Raw genomic sequence first — 16,858 nt, 5'->3', positions numbered from 1 at the left:
TTATCCCTATATTCCTTGTCACGTCACTGACACGTTGTAGGCGGGGAATATAACCTCAACCACTGGTCTCAATGGCCGCCCTAGCTGTTTTAGCAAAAAGTGAAGAGAGGAATCAGCTACAGAAATTTTATTTACAGTAGTTCGTGCATGAACGACAAAAATAATTAGTGGAATGGTTATGTTTATGTGTTGGCTTTATATGCAGTTACATCAACAAATTAAAATAATGGGCATTTAAGCGTAGGCTAAACACTATTGTGGTAAGTATTACACAACAAGATCAGTTAAGCTACTATCGCGTTCCCAAGGCTTAGGAACGGAAAGTCATGGAACGCTGAATATCGGTAGGGGTTCATATCGTGACTGCAAGTCAAGCGTACTGCTCACCAAATATGAAAAAGATAGAATATAGCTTGTATCTCGTTCACAATGTTTACGACAAAGTGGGTGTGGTGTGTGTGTGTGGGGGGGGGGTGCTTATCCACGGGGTTAACCTTTTATGATCACTTATTTCAGCTTTAAACTATTGGAGTCGTACCTTGGATCTATTACAGAGAGAGAGAGATGGGAGAGGGAGAGAGAGATCGTGTTTAACGTCCACTCGACACAAACTAGGTCATTTCGGGACAAACACATGTTAATTTTTATTTCAATAATTCGCTTGCGCATAGGGGTCTTTAGCAGTGGGAGGAAACCGTAGGACCCGGAAAAAAACCACGAGGTTGGACAGGCGACCCTACTCCTTGTCACGTACAACCGGGGAATCGAAACCAAGCCAGCTGACTCAATGACAGACCTTATGATACAGCGCACGTGCTAACCATTTCCCCCCCCCCCCCTCCCCACATACACACTCACAGCGGTTACAAGTTACACAATAGATACCCAAGATTTTGTAGTAATGAATTTAAGCCCAGCAATCGAGTGTCGACCCTTTCTTGGTCCTGATACTATATATTCTTCTTTCTCTAATCTTATTATATATGTAATTTAACCCCATATCCATATATATATTGATAATTATAATATATGTTTATATCATTTATGTATCTTGCTTTTGGGAAGCCGATTTATATAAGCCATTGCCTTGTTTCGGTATCCCGTGAATAAATATTGTTTAAATTAAAAAAAAACTAATGACCAACAAAATGCTCAGCTGCAACCGGTCTAAGATAATAAAACACGTCATACAATTACATCTTTTATATGAATGAATATAAATAGGAAACATACCCACAATTTACATAATGTTATTTTATACATAAAATGATGAACAACAAAATTAAATTCTCTGATGAACAGCTGTCTACCCTACTTCAAATTATAAATTACATATAGATAACTTATTCATTGGGTCAGGTATATAAGTAAATAACGGTAAATAAATTCACTGATATTTATTTCGCAATATGGCTTTTAAAATACTTATGTTTTTTTTCAGCCATATCGTAGGTAATGTAACCAAGTTTACAAAAATCTTGCTAGACAGTTTTCTATAAATGTGTAGACGGTGTAGGGTTGGGGGTAGGGGTGGGGAGAACCTATCTGTTCTATATATGTATGTAAACCAAACATGATATACGCTTATACACATATATATAGTTTACGCCTCAGTGAAGACACAGGTCACCATACCACATTATAAGTAAAAGTACAACCTACATTTGACAGTCAAGATCAAAATGTCGCAAGTCAATAGTCAATAAAAACTCTGAAGTTTTCATGAATTTAAGTTCATATTTAATTTATTAGTATATTCAGAATATGGGTTCAAACTTTATATAAAGTTAATACAATATAACAACATCCACAGATTTGATACTACAATACATATAAGTTCCTTTATACAAAAGACTTTAAAAGGCAGAACAAGCTAGATCGTTCCCATATTTCTCAAATGCAAATAAAATATGTTCTACTCTAATGTATATACTTCTGCAAGTACGCACATCCGAGTATCTTCAGGAAGAATGGGCTGATGTGTACCAAATATATCAGAATTATTATTACTGTATTTGTGTAAGACACATTATGATGGCGATGTATAATGAACAGAAGTCATAAGAAATCATAACAAAATATAGTAACTGCAGGAAAACCGCACTAAACATAAACAATTACATGTAAACAAGACAAACCTACGACAGGACATAATATACACAGACATTTCTAGCAATAAACAAACGTACAGCTGTACCACTTTTCTTCACGGTAAATGATGAAAAGCTAAAAGGTATGTCGACACAAACTGGTTTCAACACTGGTTTAATAACATTTTAAAGCACCTTTCGCCCGTCTTGGAGCTATTTATAAATAATGAATGGATTCCGGGGTCAGTCGTATGCGTTCAAGGCGCTGTACAGGCTTGTATGCTGTAGTGATACGCATTCAAAATGAATTGGTCGATTTAAAGTAGCTAAGTCTCTAACTCAATATCATCCAAAATCTTCGACATTGAAAACACGAATTATTTGTCAATTCAAATCAACATTGGTCTTGTGATCTTACAGGGAAAAGATGGGCTTCTGATATCCAATATTCAAGACAAAATAAACATTTTACCATTGGTACACGAATCGTGTACCATAATGCGTTTCAGCGCCATTTGAAACAAGAGACTCAAAGAACAGGGCTAGACATATTCCACAAGTCATGTCAAATGGTGACGCTATATTCTTATCTGGAGAGCATGCGCAATAAATACCATCGGTGTGGACTGGAAAAACCAGACGCTAAAGATTGCCATTCACATGAGACTTCTGTCGTATTTCGCCGAACATAACTGATTAGAAATTACAGTAAAAACAGAAACGATTGAATGTAAATCAGTTTATATACATTCATATTAGATTAGTATATGCGTTACAACCCATTTTGCAACCCATAATGTATATCATTAATGATCATTAGAGCATGTCGAGACTTTAACTAGCAAATAACAAACGTAGAACTCCAAAACGTATATTAAATATGTAAAAAGTATATAAAAATTCGTAAAAATATTTAAATATATAAAACAAATAGAAAAAATAAAAACACCTTTTCCGTCCATGCGTCATATTACTAAGAAGAACGTGGTCTTCCCAAAATGGTCCCAAAATTACATTTACAATTATTACCCTACTAAAAAGGGAATACATAATCTGAAAATGGTCAGGAATAAAACAAGTTTGACATAAATTCGAAAAGTAGGAATAAGCAATTGTTTCTACTGGGTTTACGAAACAGAGGTCTAGACAATAGAAAACGTCTATTGAAATTATGGGGGAATAATTCAAAATAAATTGGAGCCAGGTTCGATTACGTCTAGACAATAGAAAACTTCTACTGAAATTATGGGGAAATAATTCAAAATAAATTGGAGCCAGGGGTTCGATTACATCTGAAGATTAACATAAATAAATATAAAACAAAAGGATTATTAAATATATCCCATATATACACTTATATATGCAAATTATATAGTTTTCAAATATACCGTAACCAAACTTCAGTCTAATAAAAACTCAATTTGAGCAACAATAAAACAAAAGCCCTTATGTATGGTTTGATTATACTATTCAAATATTTTGACATAAGGATACGCTGAAATAAAACTACCTGAGATAATTATGAATAACCATTTGTTTCACTGCAACACACATTATCAACGTTTCTGATCTCAAAGTTGAGAAAAACACACAAAACACAGCCAATAATTCAGATGTATTAAAAACAAAATCACAAAAAGACACATACCCGGTACGTATATAAGTAGCACTTGTACATCCTTGTATATTGTGGTTCAGAAACAGGAAGATCATTTTAATAAAATGTTCAAAAAGGACACATGTTATAAGTAGCACTTAATACATTCTTGAATGTCATTGTTCACAAATAAGAAGATCGTTTAATAATAAGCAAAGGAACAAAAAGGACACATGCTTGTGTAAGTAGTAAGTATACATCCTGTATATTAATGTTCACAATCGGGAAGATCAATTAAGAAAATGCCCACGATTTTTGGATTTCTTCGAAAACTAACGTAATGCTTGATTTATGTTCTATCATCAAAAGTATTTTCACATAACTATTTGTTCATTGTCATCCTGGAAATCTTCTTCTTGCCAGTTAATATCCGCAGACTGAGTGACTAAAGCTTTCAACATACTCTCTATTCTTGAATTCTGTTCTCTCATACTCTTCATATTTTTCTTCATTTTCTTTAAATCAGTTTGCATCTTCTCCTGGGCTTCCTGTACCTTTTCTATATCATCAAGCTCTGGATTCAAAGCCTTTTGAATAGTATGAGCTGATAGAGATGATTCCACCTTAAAGATCTTGGCGACTGTGTTGTTAAAAAGCATGTTTGGTTTAATGGTATTTCTTTTAATGTAAAACTTTTTCTTCAAGACATCAGGTAGAATCCTCTCCACATCCAGCGCCAGTTCAACCTGCATGGCCATTCTCTTGAGGATAGCTTGCTCCTGGACAGCTTTAATATCATCAACAGCTAAACCAACCAACAAGTTCATGATAAGGATTGACATCAATATCATGAAGACTACAAACAAAAGGTATGACACCTCTGGCATGTTGACCCGGTTATCTGCCATAGGATTTGCGACTTCTTCGTTGAAAATTGCATCAAATTCAAATTCTCCAATCATCATTACTGATGTTTTTATCAGTGAATTACCTACAGATCTGAAGGCAATTTGATTTTGAAACAGGGTGAAAAAGGCGAGAGCAAATGCAACTATGAACAGGAAGAACACTAAAAAAAACTGAGCAAATGTTTTTAATACATCTGTCAACATGACCACATAAATTCCAAATCTTGGGAATTTCTGAATAAATGATACTAGATCCATCCAAGCCAAAAAAATAGACACAGCTCCAAGAGACCATTGCCAGTCATACCTATAACCCGTTATATCCTGGCATTCATTAAAATCTATAACCAGTAGTAAAGCAGTCACGTAAGTTACCCATTCAATAAGATTAGTCCAACCAAGATAGCTCAACTTTGCTTGAAATATCTGAAGTAACTCTTTAAGCAGGTTAAACGCAGCAAGTCCCAAAATTACCCATTTTCCTATTTTAGCAAAAATATGTTTCTCTATCTTTACTGTTAAATTGGTACAGTTGTTGCTAATAATAAGATCAGCATCAGTTTTATTGTATTGGTACGGTGCCACAGTTGTCGTAATATAGCCAGTTAGAAAAACAAGAAAGATCGCAAAAATGAAGAGCAGGAGATAGTAAATGAATCTTCCAAATGACTTCCATTTATGATTCAAAAGAGAGGTCACTAAAGGATGTCCCAACAAATCTTCTCGGTTTGATGACACCATAACCATAATAGGATGATTCTTCTTCAATAAATTAGAATCTGAAGTATAAGCTCTTGCAGTATCACTAACTTTATTTTCATCCTCAAACACGCTGTCTGATGCTGATCCATATTCACTTGAATCTGGCTTGATGTCCATCCACGGTGCATATGCATCATCTAGAAATTCATAGTTGAATGTAATTTCATAGTTTGGTCTTTCGGGGTTCTTTTCAGCACCATAACTCAAACACTTGTCAAATACCTTTTCAGCAACGTCTGGCATTTTTCTAATAAGTCGTCTCATTGGGGTGTCTAGTATCCCTGTAGTAATGTCTAAAGTTGCATTCCGCAGAGCGTCTTCCCACACAGGGGATGCAATTATTGTGAAGGCAACGTCCATGTTGTGGTGTTCAATGGCTAAATCCAGACTATTATTCCCTTCGGCGTCACGTTGCGCGACATTGGCATCCCACTCTAATAAAAGTTCAACAACAGGTGCATGACCTGCTCGTGATGCAAGATGTAGTGGTGTGGTGTTTGATTTATCCATGGGATCAATAGGTGCATCTTGCTCCAGTAAGATTTTACTGGTTTTTGACCAACCTTTTGAGGCTGCCAGATCTAATGGTGTCCACTGATTGTAGTTTCTTGCTGCAACATCGCTTCCAAATTCTATCAATATTTCCACCACCTTATCATGTCCATACATTGCTGCAAGATGTAGAGCAGTGTTTGAATCTTCATCTTCATCATAGACTACTGATTTGTCATGTTTAACTAGTTCCTTGACAATAATGGTTCGACCATATCTTGCAGCCAAATGAACAGGTGTTTGTTCTTCTTCGTTCTTTGAATCCAAATCCGCTCCATTTTCCAAAAGACACTTAACAATGTCTAAAAAACCCTCCCTAGCAGCAACATGGAGAGGATCATTGCTGTATTTATCACTTGCATTAATCAATTCCTTCACACGTGAATCTGACAGCAGTGTCCGCAGAGTCTGAAGGCGGTTTTCCTCAGCAGCTAAATAAATGGCTGTTTTATCATCTTTATCTACAACTGTATAATCAGCATTTTTCTCTAGCAGTAACTCAACACATTCGGTTCTACCATATGTAGCAGCTAAAAGCAGTGGAGTGTAGTTATCTTTATCTCGACAATTAATTTTAGCTTTCCTGTCTACCAGAAACTTGACTACTTCACAATGGTTAAATTGAGCAGCTTTATGCAGAGGTGTGGCTTGTTCGTCGTTGAGGACGTCGATCCGCGCGTTGTTGTCCACCAACAATCGAACAATTCTGATGTCACCGGAAACTGCTGCCAAGTGAAGTGGGTGCATATAATGTTTTCTTGGTACATTAACATCTGCCCTTTTCTCCAAACATAACCTAGAAACATCGTAATGTCCATTATCAACGGCCAAATGTAAACATGTGCTCTGTTCAATGTCTGTATCAGTCACCATATTGGATATCATTACCCAGCCTTCTGGTGTTCTAGCTCCTGCTTCAAACAACATTTTAACGATCTCAATATTTCCTTCAGAACAAGCATGATGGAGGGGAGTGCTTTGTTCTTTATCACAGCACCGTAGATTGGCTCCACTTTCAATCAACATACGAGCAATTTCTACCTGGTTATGAATCGCTACCAAATGTAAAGCTGTTATTCCCTGGAGATCTTCAGCTTCAATATTTATTTCTTCACGAATATAGCGATTATTGCTTTTTCTAAAGCTGAGCAGATCTTGAGCAGCTTGTTCATTACCACGCATAGCAGCAAAACTTAGAGCTGTCTGACCATAAATATCAGTGGCATTGATACTAGCACCTTTTGTAATCAGATATGTAACCACTGATTCAACAGTTTCTTCTAAATTTTCATCACTTTGTTCCTCTTCTTCCGAAGTTTCTCGCCTTTTTTTCCGTTCACGTCGATACCTGGCCGCGTAATGGAGAGGTGTGATGCCATCTTCCCCTCTATTATTTGGATCGGCACCGTTTTCTACCAGTAATTTAACAACACTCAAATGATTATATCGTGCTGCGTAATGAAGAGGGCTTAACTCATCATCGTCATGTTGATTAATCTTCCGTTTTAAATGATGTTGCATGTGCCGTATAAGTATGTTTAGATTTTTTTCGTCGCCATCTCTAGCACATTGATGAAGAGTTAAATTAATAATTCCAGAACTTTCAGACCGCCTTAATCCCTCTCCATCGTTAACCTTATCATCGTCAATAGTCACTGACCCTTTCTCGTCGATTAAGTATGTCATCTCCATGTTTCCCTTTTTTGTGTTGAAATCCGGGCTTGTTTCCGTTAGGCTTGAATCTAACACAACACCGTCCACTTCAGACATGATAAGGCAGGTTTTATGGCCCTAAAAAATGTCAACAACCTTATGACATGCACGTAGGCTGCTTAAATAACTGTTCTTAATGGTTTGTTAAAACACGTCTCTGACTTGGGGTGTTTAGAACGGTCATAAATAGTTCGACATACACCCGCCTTAGCTTAAAGACAGTAGAGCACAACTAAACCTGTATAAAATACGTTCAATCCTACTTCAGCCAACTATGCCACGCCTTTTATTATTTAGCAATACGTCGAACAATGTCGTCATGGGCGATAGATTTCGAAATTAGTGTGACCTTAACCCAATTCAGTAGTCGTAAATGTAGTTACCTCCCCTTAATTGGCTATGTTGTCTCTGAAACTTGAAGTTACAATGCAAGGCCGTTCTATACGGAAGACCATTACGGTCAATCAAATGAAAAAAAAAAATGATTATCTCGTTATTACAAGATAACCATGTCCTTATTACAAGATAACTATACCGTTATAACAGAATAACCACCTCGGTATTCAAAGATAACTATCTCGTAATTACAAGATAGGCCTAACTATCTTTTAATTTCAATATCCGGAGAAGTCCATTAGTGTCAATCAAATGAAATTATAAGATAATCAGTTCATTAAAATATATGGAGTTGAGAGGTCTATCTTAGCCCCCGTCTTCATTAACCCAGATCTCTTGAAAAGTACCAATATAATTTAATATTTTGAATGACGAAATAGATACTGAACGAAAAAGCTAACGACAAACCACTTTTCAGGTAAATTTTGAACCAAATGATTTCTGTCCACAAAAATACATGTTGCCCCCACAACCCCACAACCCACGGGCACCCACCCGGCGGCCACCCCCACACAATGGGAATCTTATAAGCATATTTAGAAATGTTTCATAAAGCTCTAAGAAAATCATCATTTAAAGTAATGTGAACTCATTTCCCGCCAATTTACACCCCCCCCCACCATCCACACACGCACACCTGCTACCCCCACCCCACCTCGTCACAAATCAAAACAGTATGCCAGGGGCATCATATACACTTCTTTAGAGATGGACAGTCCTACATGTAGAAATTTATGTTTTACTGATATATAACATGATCATCCTTTATGTCAATCACATTTTCCCCCATTTGTAGACATTGGACCCTCCATATCTCGAAAACGCCCCCTAACACACCTGATCACCAACCAGATTCGGAATCTACGCAAAAAAACTGGTCTAGAAAAACTTGGCGAAGATTGGGTGGCGATTCACCCTCCCCAATCCCATCTTCAGCCACCCGACTAATTATTATCTTCGTGTATATCACCTCTGCATACTTTTGTGTTATTATTTACCAGGTTTATGTACCACCCGAACGACTCGATGCAGTCCCTTGCCAGCCCACACGTCTTGTCGTCCCATTGCCAATGGGAAACCACGCCGGAAAATCCCTAGGATCTGTCTCCGTGAACAGCGGGATAGAACACGTATCTCGAAGAAAAACAGGCGGTAATGTCCGGGCAAATTTTCCCTCACACACTGCACGCTGTATGCGCATCTTCATTGTTTTTGCCAGATTTGGGCTACGCAATCATCGGTTGCAGTTTGTATCGGAACCAACAGAAATGTGATCTAAATCTCATCTACTGCAATGTAATTTTCAAATTTTGGGGATATGGCCCCCGAACCCCCATAACCCTAGGTAGGTAGTTATCTGTCTTACGACTACTCAAAAGTTGACCAACGTGTGGTTCTTTTTTTTTCTTTTTTGTAAACAATATTTTATTTCATTTGAAAATGGATTGGAGAACCGGCTGGGCCTATATTGACTCCTCTCCAGAATTGACAAAATTTTTTTTAATTTATATACAAACACAACATATATGAAATGAAATGAAATGGGGTTTAACGTCCTACTGTTAACAGAACATACATGTATATACAACAAGAACATATAAAATTACAAAATATAAAAATTATTTGAGACTTAAATATAAACTAAACATTATACAAAATATACAGTTGTCCGTTCCGTTACTTCATATCAGTTTTATTTTTATTTTTTTATATGGTACTAATGTAGTAGTACTCCCGCCCCCACCATATAATACTACTAAAACGTGAAGTATTATTTGGTATATGTATATATACATGTATATGAATTATAGAGTAAATACATCGATAACAGACGGGATGATTTGGACCTTAGAAACGTTTCGACAATTTTAAAGAGTTATAATGAACAGTGTTAACAACTGATTTTGGTTAACCGAGAGGGCATTCTGATCATTTAATAAAATACCAATATCTTGAAATTGCTGGTCAAGGAAATCAGTAGTTTGTCCACGGGCACCCGAATGGATGTAGCATATTAATATATAATGCAATGGTAACAATCTTCAAAATGGTGTCCACACGCGCAGGCGGAGCTATGTCTCAAAAACTTATGATCATTTAAATCGCTGCAGTCTAATCTCAGTTTACTATGTATTATTTGATATTTTCTATCTCCAATATAATAATACGGTGGAATATTATCATGGTCGTTTTAATCAAGTTTGTAACACATGATGAGAAAGAATCTGAATTTTGTACTTCGGGTACCAATGTATTCCATTCTCTGATCGTCGACGGAATAAATGCATCTAAAAAAATATTTGTTCTACAAAAGTACAATTTCTTAGACGATATGGCGATTTTTTCTTTAAAATAAGGTTAGAAATAAAAGAAGGGGCTAGACCATTGATTAACTTACAGAATAATTTTAATTTGTGTCTTCGTTGACGTTCAGCTAATGAAACAAATCATCCAGTGCCATCTAACACTATTTTATTACCCAATAATACATTCTACAGTAGATATCGCTTGTGTAATATATATCATAATATACATTTACATTAATTTGATTGGTCAGTTGAAAAGGAACTGCTTTTTTTTATTTTCAAAGAATAGTTCATTTCTTATTAAAAGTAACCCTTTTTTTAAATTAAAAATGAACTATTGTTATTCAATTGGCCTTGATGGAAACACTTAGAACAGGAGCCCAGGGGGTTAACCTAGCTGAAAATGAAAAGTGTACCAATTTTCTCCTATATGGTATCAATGTATGTATATCTGGTATCATCAGAATGTAAGTCTGCCGGGTTTCTGATGGTGGGTGTTGTATTCTGCGGTTGTAGGAACAATTATATTTTTCAAAAACGCATTTTTAGCCCCATAAAATGTTTTTTGCCATAAAATCAATCGCAGTTTATCGCCTCTTCTATACGTGCTAGGTATTAGTATCCTACGCATCTTGGCTAAAAATCTAATTTTTTAGAACACGGGAACAGTGCCTGCGAAGCTAGCCTAGTTGGGGGCGTGGCATTTTGGTGCGTGTCTGTTAGGGGTAACCCACCGCACAAACTGTCTGGCAGTGGTCATTCCTGACTCCTGTGGTGGTACTGAACAACTCCAAAGCTGTTTTAGGTGGTACAGATTTCAGCTAATCTAGCCTAGCTCTAGATAACTCTTGTCAGGGATACTCCACCACTATAAATGTCTGGCAATTACATAGCTCTGTCAGGGGTACCCCACCACTAGAAATGTCTGTCAGAGTGTTTTTGTAATACCTGAAGATGTACGGTACACTGTAGTAAGATTTTCGTGTGGTACACTTTTGAGCTAATGTAGCCTAGTTGGCGATCATGGCATTTAGTGCGTGGAATACCACATCCACCACCAGAAACCCGGCAGACTTACATTCTGATGATACCAGATATACATACATTGATACCAAATAGGAGAAAATTGGTACACTTTTCAGCTAGGTTGACCCCCTGGGCTCCCGGTCTAACTGGGTCAATATAAAGGATTTTGCAATGGTTGAAATGCTGTCAAAAAATGATGTATCACTACGCCGTAATGTTCAGTAAAAGTGTAATCTACAGCAAAGAATTATATTTATCTATTTGTGCATGTAAGAAGGGATTGGGTGATAAATAAAATCTCCTACTCGTCTTTTTTGATATAAAAAAATATCAACATTCGTTGATAAAGTAAAAAAAAACTCAAAAAAGACTGGTAGGAGATTCTCTATGTACTCCAAAATTTCAGTTCACAGAAATAACAGACTGGACGTAGCATTTTATACTAGCATTAAATTACAAGATGTTCTTGTATAAGCATTGGAAGTTTGAACCATATGAAACTAAGTTCCATACATAAGTAAATTATTATAATCGTACAGGGGGGTTGGATGGCTGAATGATTAGCACGTGCGCGCTGTATCATTAAATCTGCCTATTGCAAGTCTTTATTTAGGCTTCAGATGTTACAGAAATTATTAATTAGACCTTTATTTACACAACAAGCTTAAAATCAACTTTGTAGACCCACGGATGGCTTGGATACAGTTTGGATTTAAACAGCCTCGTCCATTTAAAATTAAATCAATAAATGGCGGACAAAGCTAACGTTTACCGTTACTCGCTGATGTCACAACCTGAAACTGGTGATGAAAAGCCTGCCAAGCGAGGCTACCATAGCCATTGAGCATGTTACTTGATAATCGAGAATATGTGGGTGGAGTTATCGTTTGTCAATCAATTGATGTCTATTTCTAGTCCAAACTTCTAACAGTGACAATTCCGTTCAGAACAAAGGAATTTGACTGAAATTTTCAACATTTTCACTTTTATCATCTTTTTTTGAATTATTATAGCAAGAATGGCCAACTCTCTATAAAACTCTTAACTAATGTATCTTTAAGTTAGTGTGTGTTTGGGGGGAGGGGGGGTAAAATACGGGTTATCGTGTAATCCATGACTGGAAAGTATTTTTGTATTCCTATCTCAGTATATTAGTTGTTCCCTGACACATTCATGATTACATGATTTAGAAGTGATAAAACACTCTTTAGTTTAGAAGAATGTCGCTATCAGACAATAACCTAATTCCTGAAAAAGACTACTTCAAATTTATTTTCTTTATCGAAAGCTCGGCCCGTTTAGCCATACTACGCACATGGTTTCACTAAAGTCACGATCGTCGAGCGAGTTTTTTTATTGTATATATGCTTGCTCACTTTTTGTATGCCATTTTGATTTCCACTCATGTCGTCATAATGTTCCGGTTCGTTGAATTTCGAGAAATGTCTTGCATGATTTGTATTTGGAGATTGGTATTTGGAAATTTGTTGTCCGAGATTTGTTTTTCGTTGTTTGTCTATGATGAAATGTAAATGTAGACTAATTTTTTGATTTTCTAAAATAGATTTTATCTTTATATTAAAAAGTACAATTAAATTCACAAAAAATAAAATTTACAAATCTGATATGACAAATGTCTGATTTGTAAAACAAATTTTGATTTTAAGATAAAAATATTAATTATAACGTACCAATGTCGGAATACGACAACAAATGAAGAAATAAGAATTAAGGACTGTGAATTCAGAACTAAGAATTAGGTACAAAGAACTGTCTGGTCTTCCATATATATCTAACGTCCGTTTATTTATGTATTGTAAATATACAAAGCTGCCCGTTCTTCGTGTTATCGATTTATTATCTGGTACTGATTAAAATAAGACAGCCAATCAGTTCAATTATATTAACCTATGATTTGCCGAATATACAAGACCACGTGTGCAGCCAACAAGACGTTCAGAAATTCTGTTCGATTTGTTGCAAATTTAAAATCTTTGCGACTCACAGAACGAAACAATGAGTGCAGCACCAAACAACTGGGATGCAATGGTTATTGCAGTAGAGGTATTATTTATACCTTTAATATTAGTTGGAAACATTGCTATTATTCTAATAGTTCTGACTTACAAAAAACTTCGTAAACCAGGAGATATTCTTGTCACTAACTTAGCCACTGCCGATCTAATGGTTGGACTAGTTGTATTACCGCATGATTTGTATGATCTCGTATCCAAGAAATATTTTATGGTGGCAATGCCCTGTTATATAACTGCTTTTCTTTGGACATTGACTCTAATCAGCGCCGTCCAGTGTTTATTTTTCATTGCAGTTGAAAAATATTTTGCGATAATTCATCCACTGAAACACTTAGCCCGTGCTACAAATAAAAAAGCAGTGTGTGCGGGCATCGTGAGTTGGGTAACATCTCTGAGTCTTGCTGTGTGTAGTTTACTCATTCATAAAAACTGGGAAACCAGTGTCCACTGTTCATACAGACCAAGTAGTATGACTGTTATTAATGCTTGTTTTCTATGCTTCTTTGTGCTGGCATCTGTTATCATATATTTTAGAATTTTCGCTGCCATATCAAAACCCTCAATATTTCCGTTTGGCAGTGCTGCTATGAGATCTCGGGGAAGTCACATTAAGAAGACGAAAACAATGGCTGTCGTGTTTTTTGGATTTGTTTTACTCTGGAGCCCCCTAGTTATTTATTTTTTGTATTTGATCGTCACGAGACAGTCATCGTTTTTTCAGGGCTCTAAGCTATTTATCCTACTAGGAAGTTCTAATTCTATTAATAACTGGATTGTGTATTTTTGTAAACGTGAGGAATTTCGGAAAAGAGTGTTTAATTTTTTTAAAGGGAAGTCAGAAAACGCCATAGAAGGAGATCCACAAACCATTAATGTGAATATTGCAACAAATAATGTTTAGATGTGAATATTGTGACATATATTGTTTGGATGTTATTATTGGGACAAATATGATTACTGTTTAAATGTGATTATTGGGACAAATGATGTTTAGATGTGACAATTCCACAATTACCGCAGTTCACCGATGTACTTCGTAAAGTATTTTCTATGCTGTAAAATAAGAAGTAAATGTTTCAAAAATACCATATGTTTGGATGAAACAGTTTCAAAAATATATACAGTTCTTTTGATTCAAAAGATTGTTTAGATGCACAAGATTTAAAAATAATATATATACATAAATAAATAAAAAAATCCGTCCAGATAAAAAATTATCGACTCATTAGATGAAAAAACTTTAGAAATATATCGACTCATTTGTGATTCAAAAGATTGTTTTGATGAAGACGTTTTAAAAATGTATCGACTCATTTGTGATTCATACGATTGTTTTAAAAATATCTTTACTCATCTGTGCCCTGAAAGATTGTTTAGAAAAAAAAAGGATTTAAAAATATATCGACTCATTTGTGATTCAAAAGAATGTTGTAATAATATCTTGACTCGTCTGTGCCTTGAAAGATTGTTTAGATGAAAAATGTTTAAAAATGTCTTAACCCATCTCGCTCTCGGTATACCCAATGGTATCGTTCCGTTTTACACCACTAACCCCTAGATCCATTTACAGTGGAGGCACGTATTCAAATTACCTTCTCTTGATACTTTTACTAATTTTATCGACCAATTGAGTGGGCAGAGGGAAGTATTTTATTGCAACTACGGTCGCCGAACCTTTCTGAAAATATTGTAGGACATCGTTTTGTGTGCATGTCACTTAGGACATTAAATTTCTTGCAACCCTTCTCATAATCGAGCGTACAGGCTTCTTTATTTTGCTGACCGTAAACACTGACGCTAAGATTGGCATGTAAGCTGTTTTTGATTGGTTCGTAGTATCAACCTACGTGACCAAGAAATTATCAAGAGCAGATAATTTGTATTCATGAAAATCCCGTGAATGTACCCAGGTTTTAGTGATGTAGAACGGAATGATACCACTGGGAATACCCAGTATGTACCTGTGCGTTTAAAGATTGTTTTGATGATCAAATAGTTTCCAGTGCTATATTAATTAACTCATTTGTGATTTTAAAAATTTGTGTAGGTAAATAGTGTCAAAAATGTATCGACTTATTTGTGATTCAAACGATTTTTTCCGATGAAATACAGATACTTTAAAAGATAATTTGACAGATATTACAGTTCGAAGTATACCCCAGCACTTCTGTGTGTTAAAATATTGTTTAAATTGAACAGTTTTAAGAATACCTTGGTATATATGTGCTATATTTATTTTTAAAATTATCTAGTGCAGCACTGCATAGTATTAGGGAAATCTTTCAAATGTGGATAAAAGTATCAACATTGGAACAGATACACCTTTGGGGCATACTCTTTTGAAAAAGCCCATTAGCCATTCGAAAATCCACGATGGCATTCATTTTCATGATGGTCGACTTTTGGAAAACGATTATGAAGTATCATTTTTTCGCACCAAATTGTCCTATTTTGTAGACCCTTATCATATAATTGAAGTTTCATCTACATCATACAAACATTCTGCATAAAAGTGAAGGCGACGACATAAAACGTCCACGTAAAACTGTTCTCTCAATCGTCCCACTGGCTAATGTTATGTGAACGAAAAGTCGAACAGTCCAACAATGTTGGAAAATGACCGCTATTTTGAAAATACAAGTGGCAAGCGTGATTTTCTTTATAAATGGCCCTAAATGGACACCAGGGAATAAATGGCATGAACACAATGATTTTGAGTTTTTGCGCCCCCTCCCCTCTTAAATGTAGTAAAATTGGTAAAAACTTTGCTCTTTAAATAAATAATAGCATTATTTTGTTAGAGAAGTCATATCTCACACACTCGAATTGAATGAGGGATTGGTTGACACATAATAAAAATATTTATAATTTGGTAAACATAGCTGGTTCTGTGTGAAAACAAAATATCATCTGACCACTAATGATAGGAAATTACTATTGCATCATTTGGCTTAGTAACTCTGATCAATTAGATACTTGAAAGCCGAAACACCAGGATTAAAAAACCACCAGAGCTCTAGGCGATCAACAGACAGCCGCTAGATTCTTCGAGAGGGTCGTGTAGATTCGTTGGAGAGACCGCTGAAGTTCAAGAGACACCATCTGGATTGAGTAGACCCCATTGATTTGTAGGAGTCATATGATGTAGTGTGTTCCATCAGTAAAGTCGATCTGCGAATTAGGGGTAGACAGAAAGGCATGTTAATTTTAAGTATTGTAATGTAACCTATAACCTTGTAACCTATTATCCAGTGCTTTATATAAAATGTAGAAACGTACTGTTGCATTGTTATTCCTGGTAGATAACCACGTATTACAACGTAAATGAAGTCCCAACAAAGAGAATTACAAAAATAACCAGACACAATAATAGATGATGACAACGCTAATAAAATATGAAGCAGAAGAGAGGGTATGCGCCACACGTTGGATGTGGGGAATGTTTTGCTTATGGGTTTTCCACATGTAACCA

The 16,858-nt window shown here is 35.8% G+C and overlaps 1 protein-coding gene across 1 annotated transcript; it reads right to left on the bottom strand.

Moving 5' to 3' along the window:
- Positions 1-1,188: 1,188 nt before the first annotated feature.
- On the bottom strand, positions 1,189-7,926 carry LOC126821453 (transient receptor potential cation channel subfamily A member 1 homolog). Its single transcript, XM_050549875.2, has one exon. The coding sequence runs from the start codon at positions 7,677-7,679 to the stop codon at positions 4,062-4,064; it is 3,618 nt and encodes a 1,205-aa protein (XP_050405832.1). The 5' UTR covers positions 7,680-7,926; the 3' UTR covers positions 1,189-4,061.
- Between the last annotated feature and the right edge of the window lie 8,932 nt (positions 7,927-16,858).

The sequence above is a fragment of the Patella vulgata genome, chromosome 5, assembly GCF_932274485.2.
Source record: "Patella vulgata chromosome 5, xgPatVulg1.2, whole genome shotgun sequence".
Taxonomy (NCBI): Eukaryota; Metazoa; Mollusca; class Gastropoda; family Patellidae; genus Patella; species Patella vulgata.
Note: the sequence above shows the minus strand (reverse complement) of the source record. Positions and strands in the feature narration are given on the sequence as shown.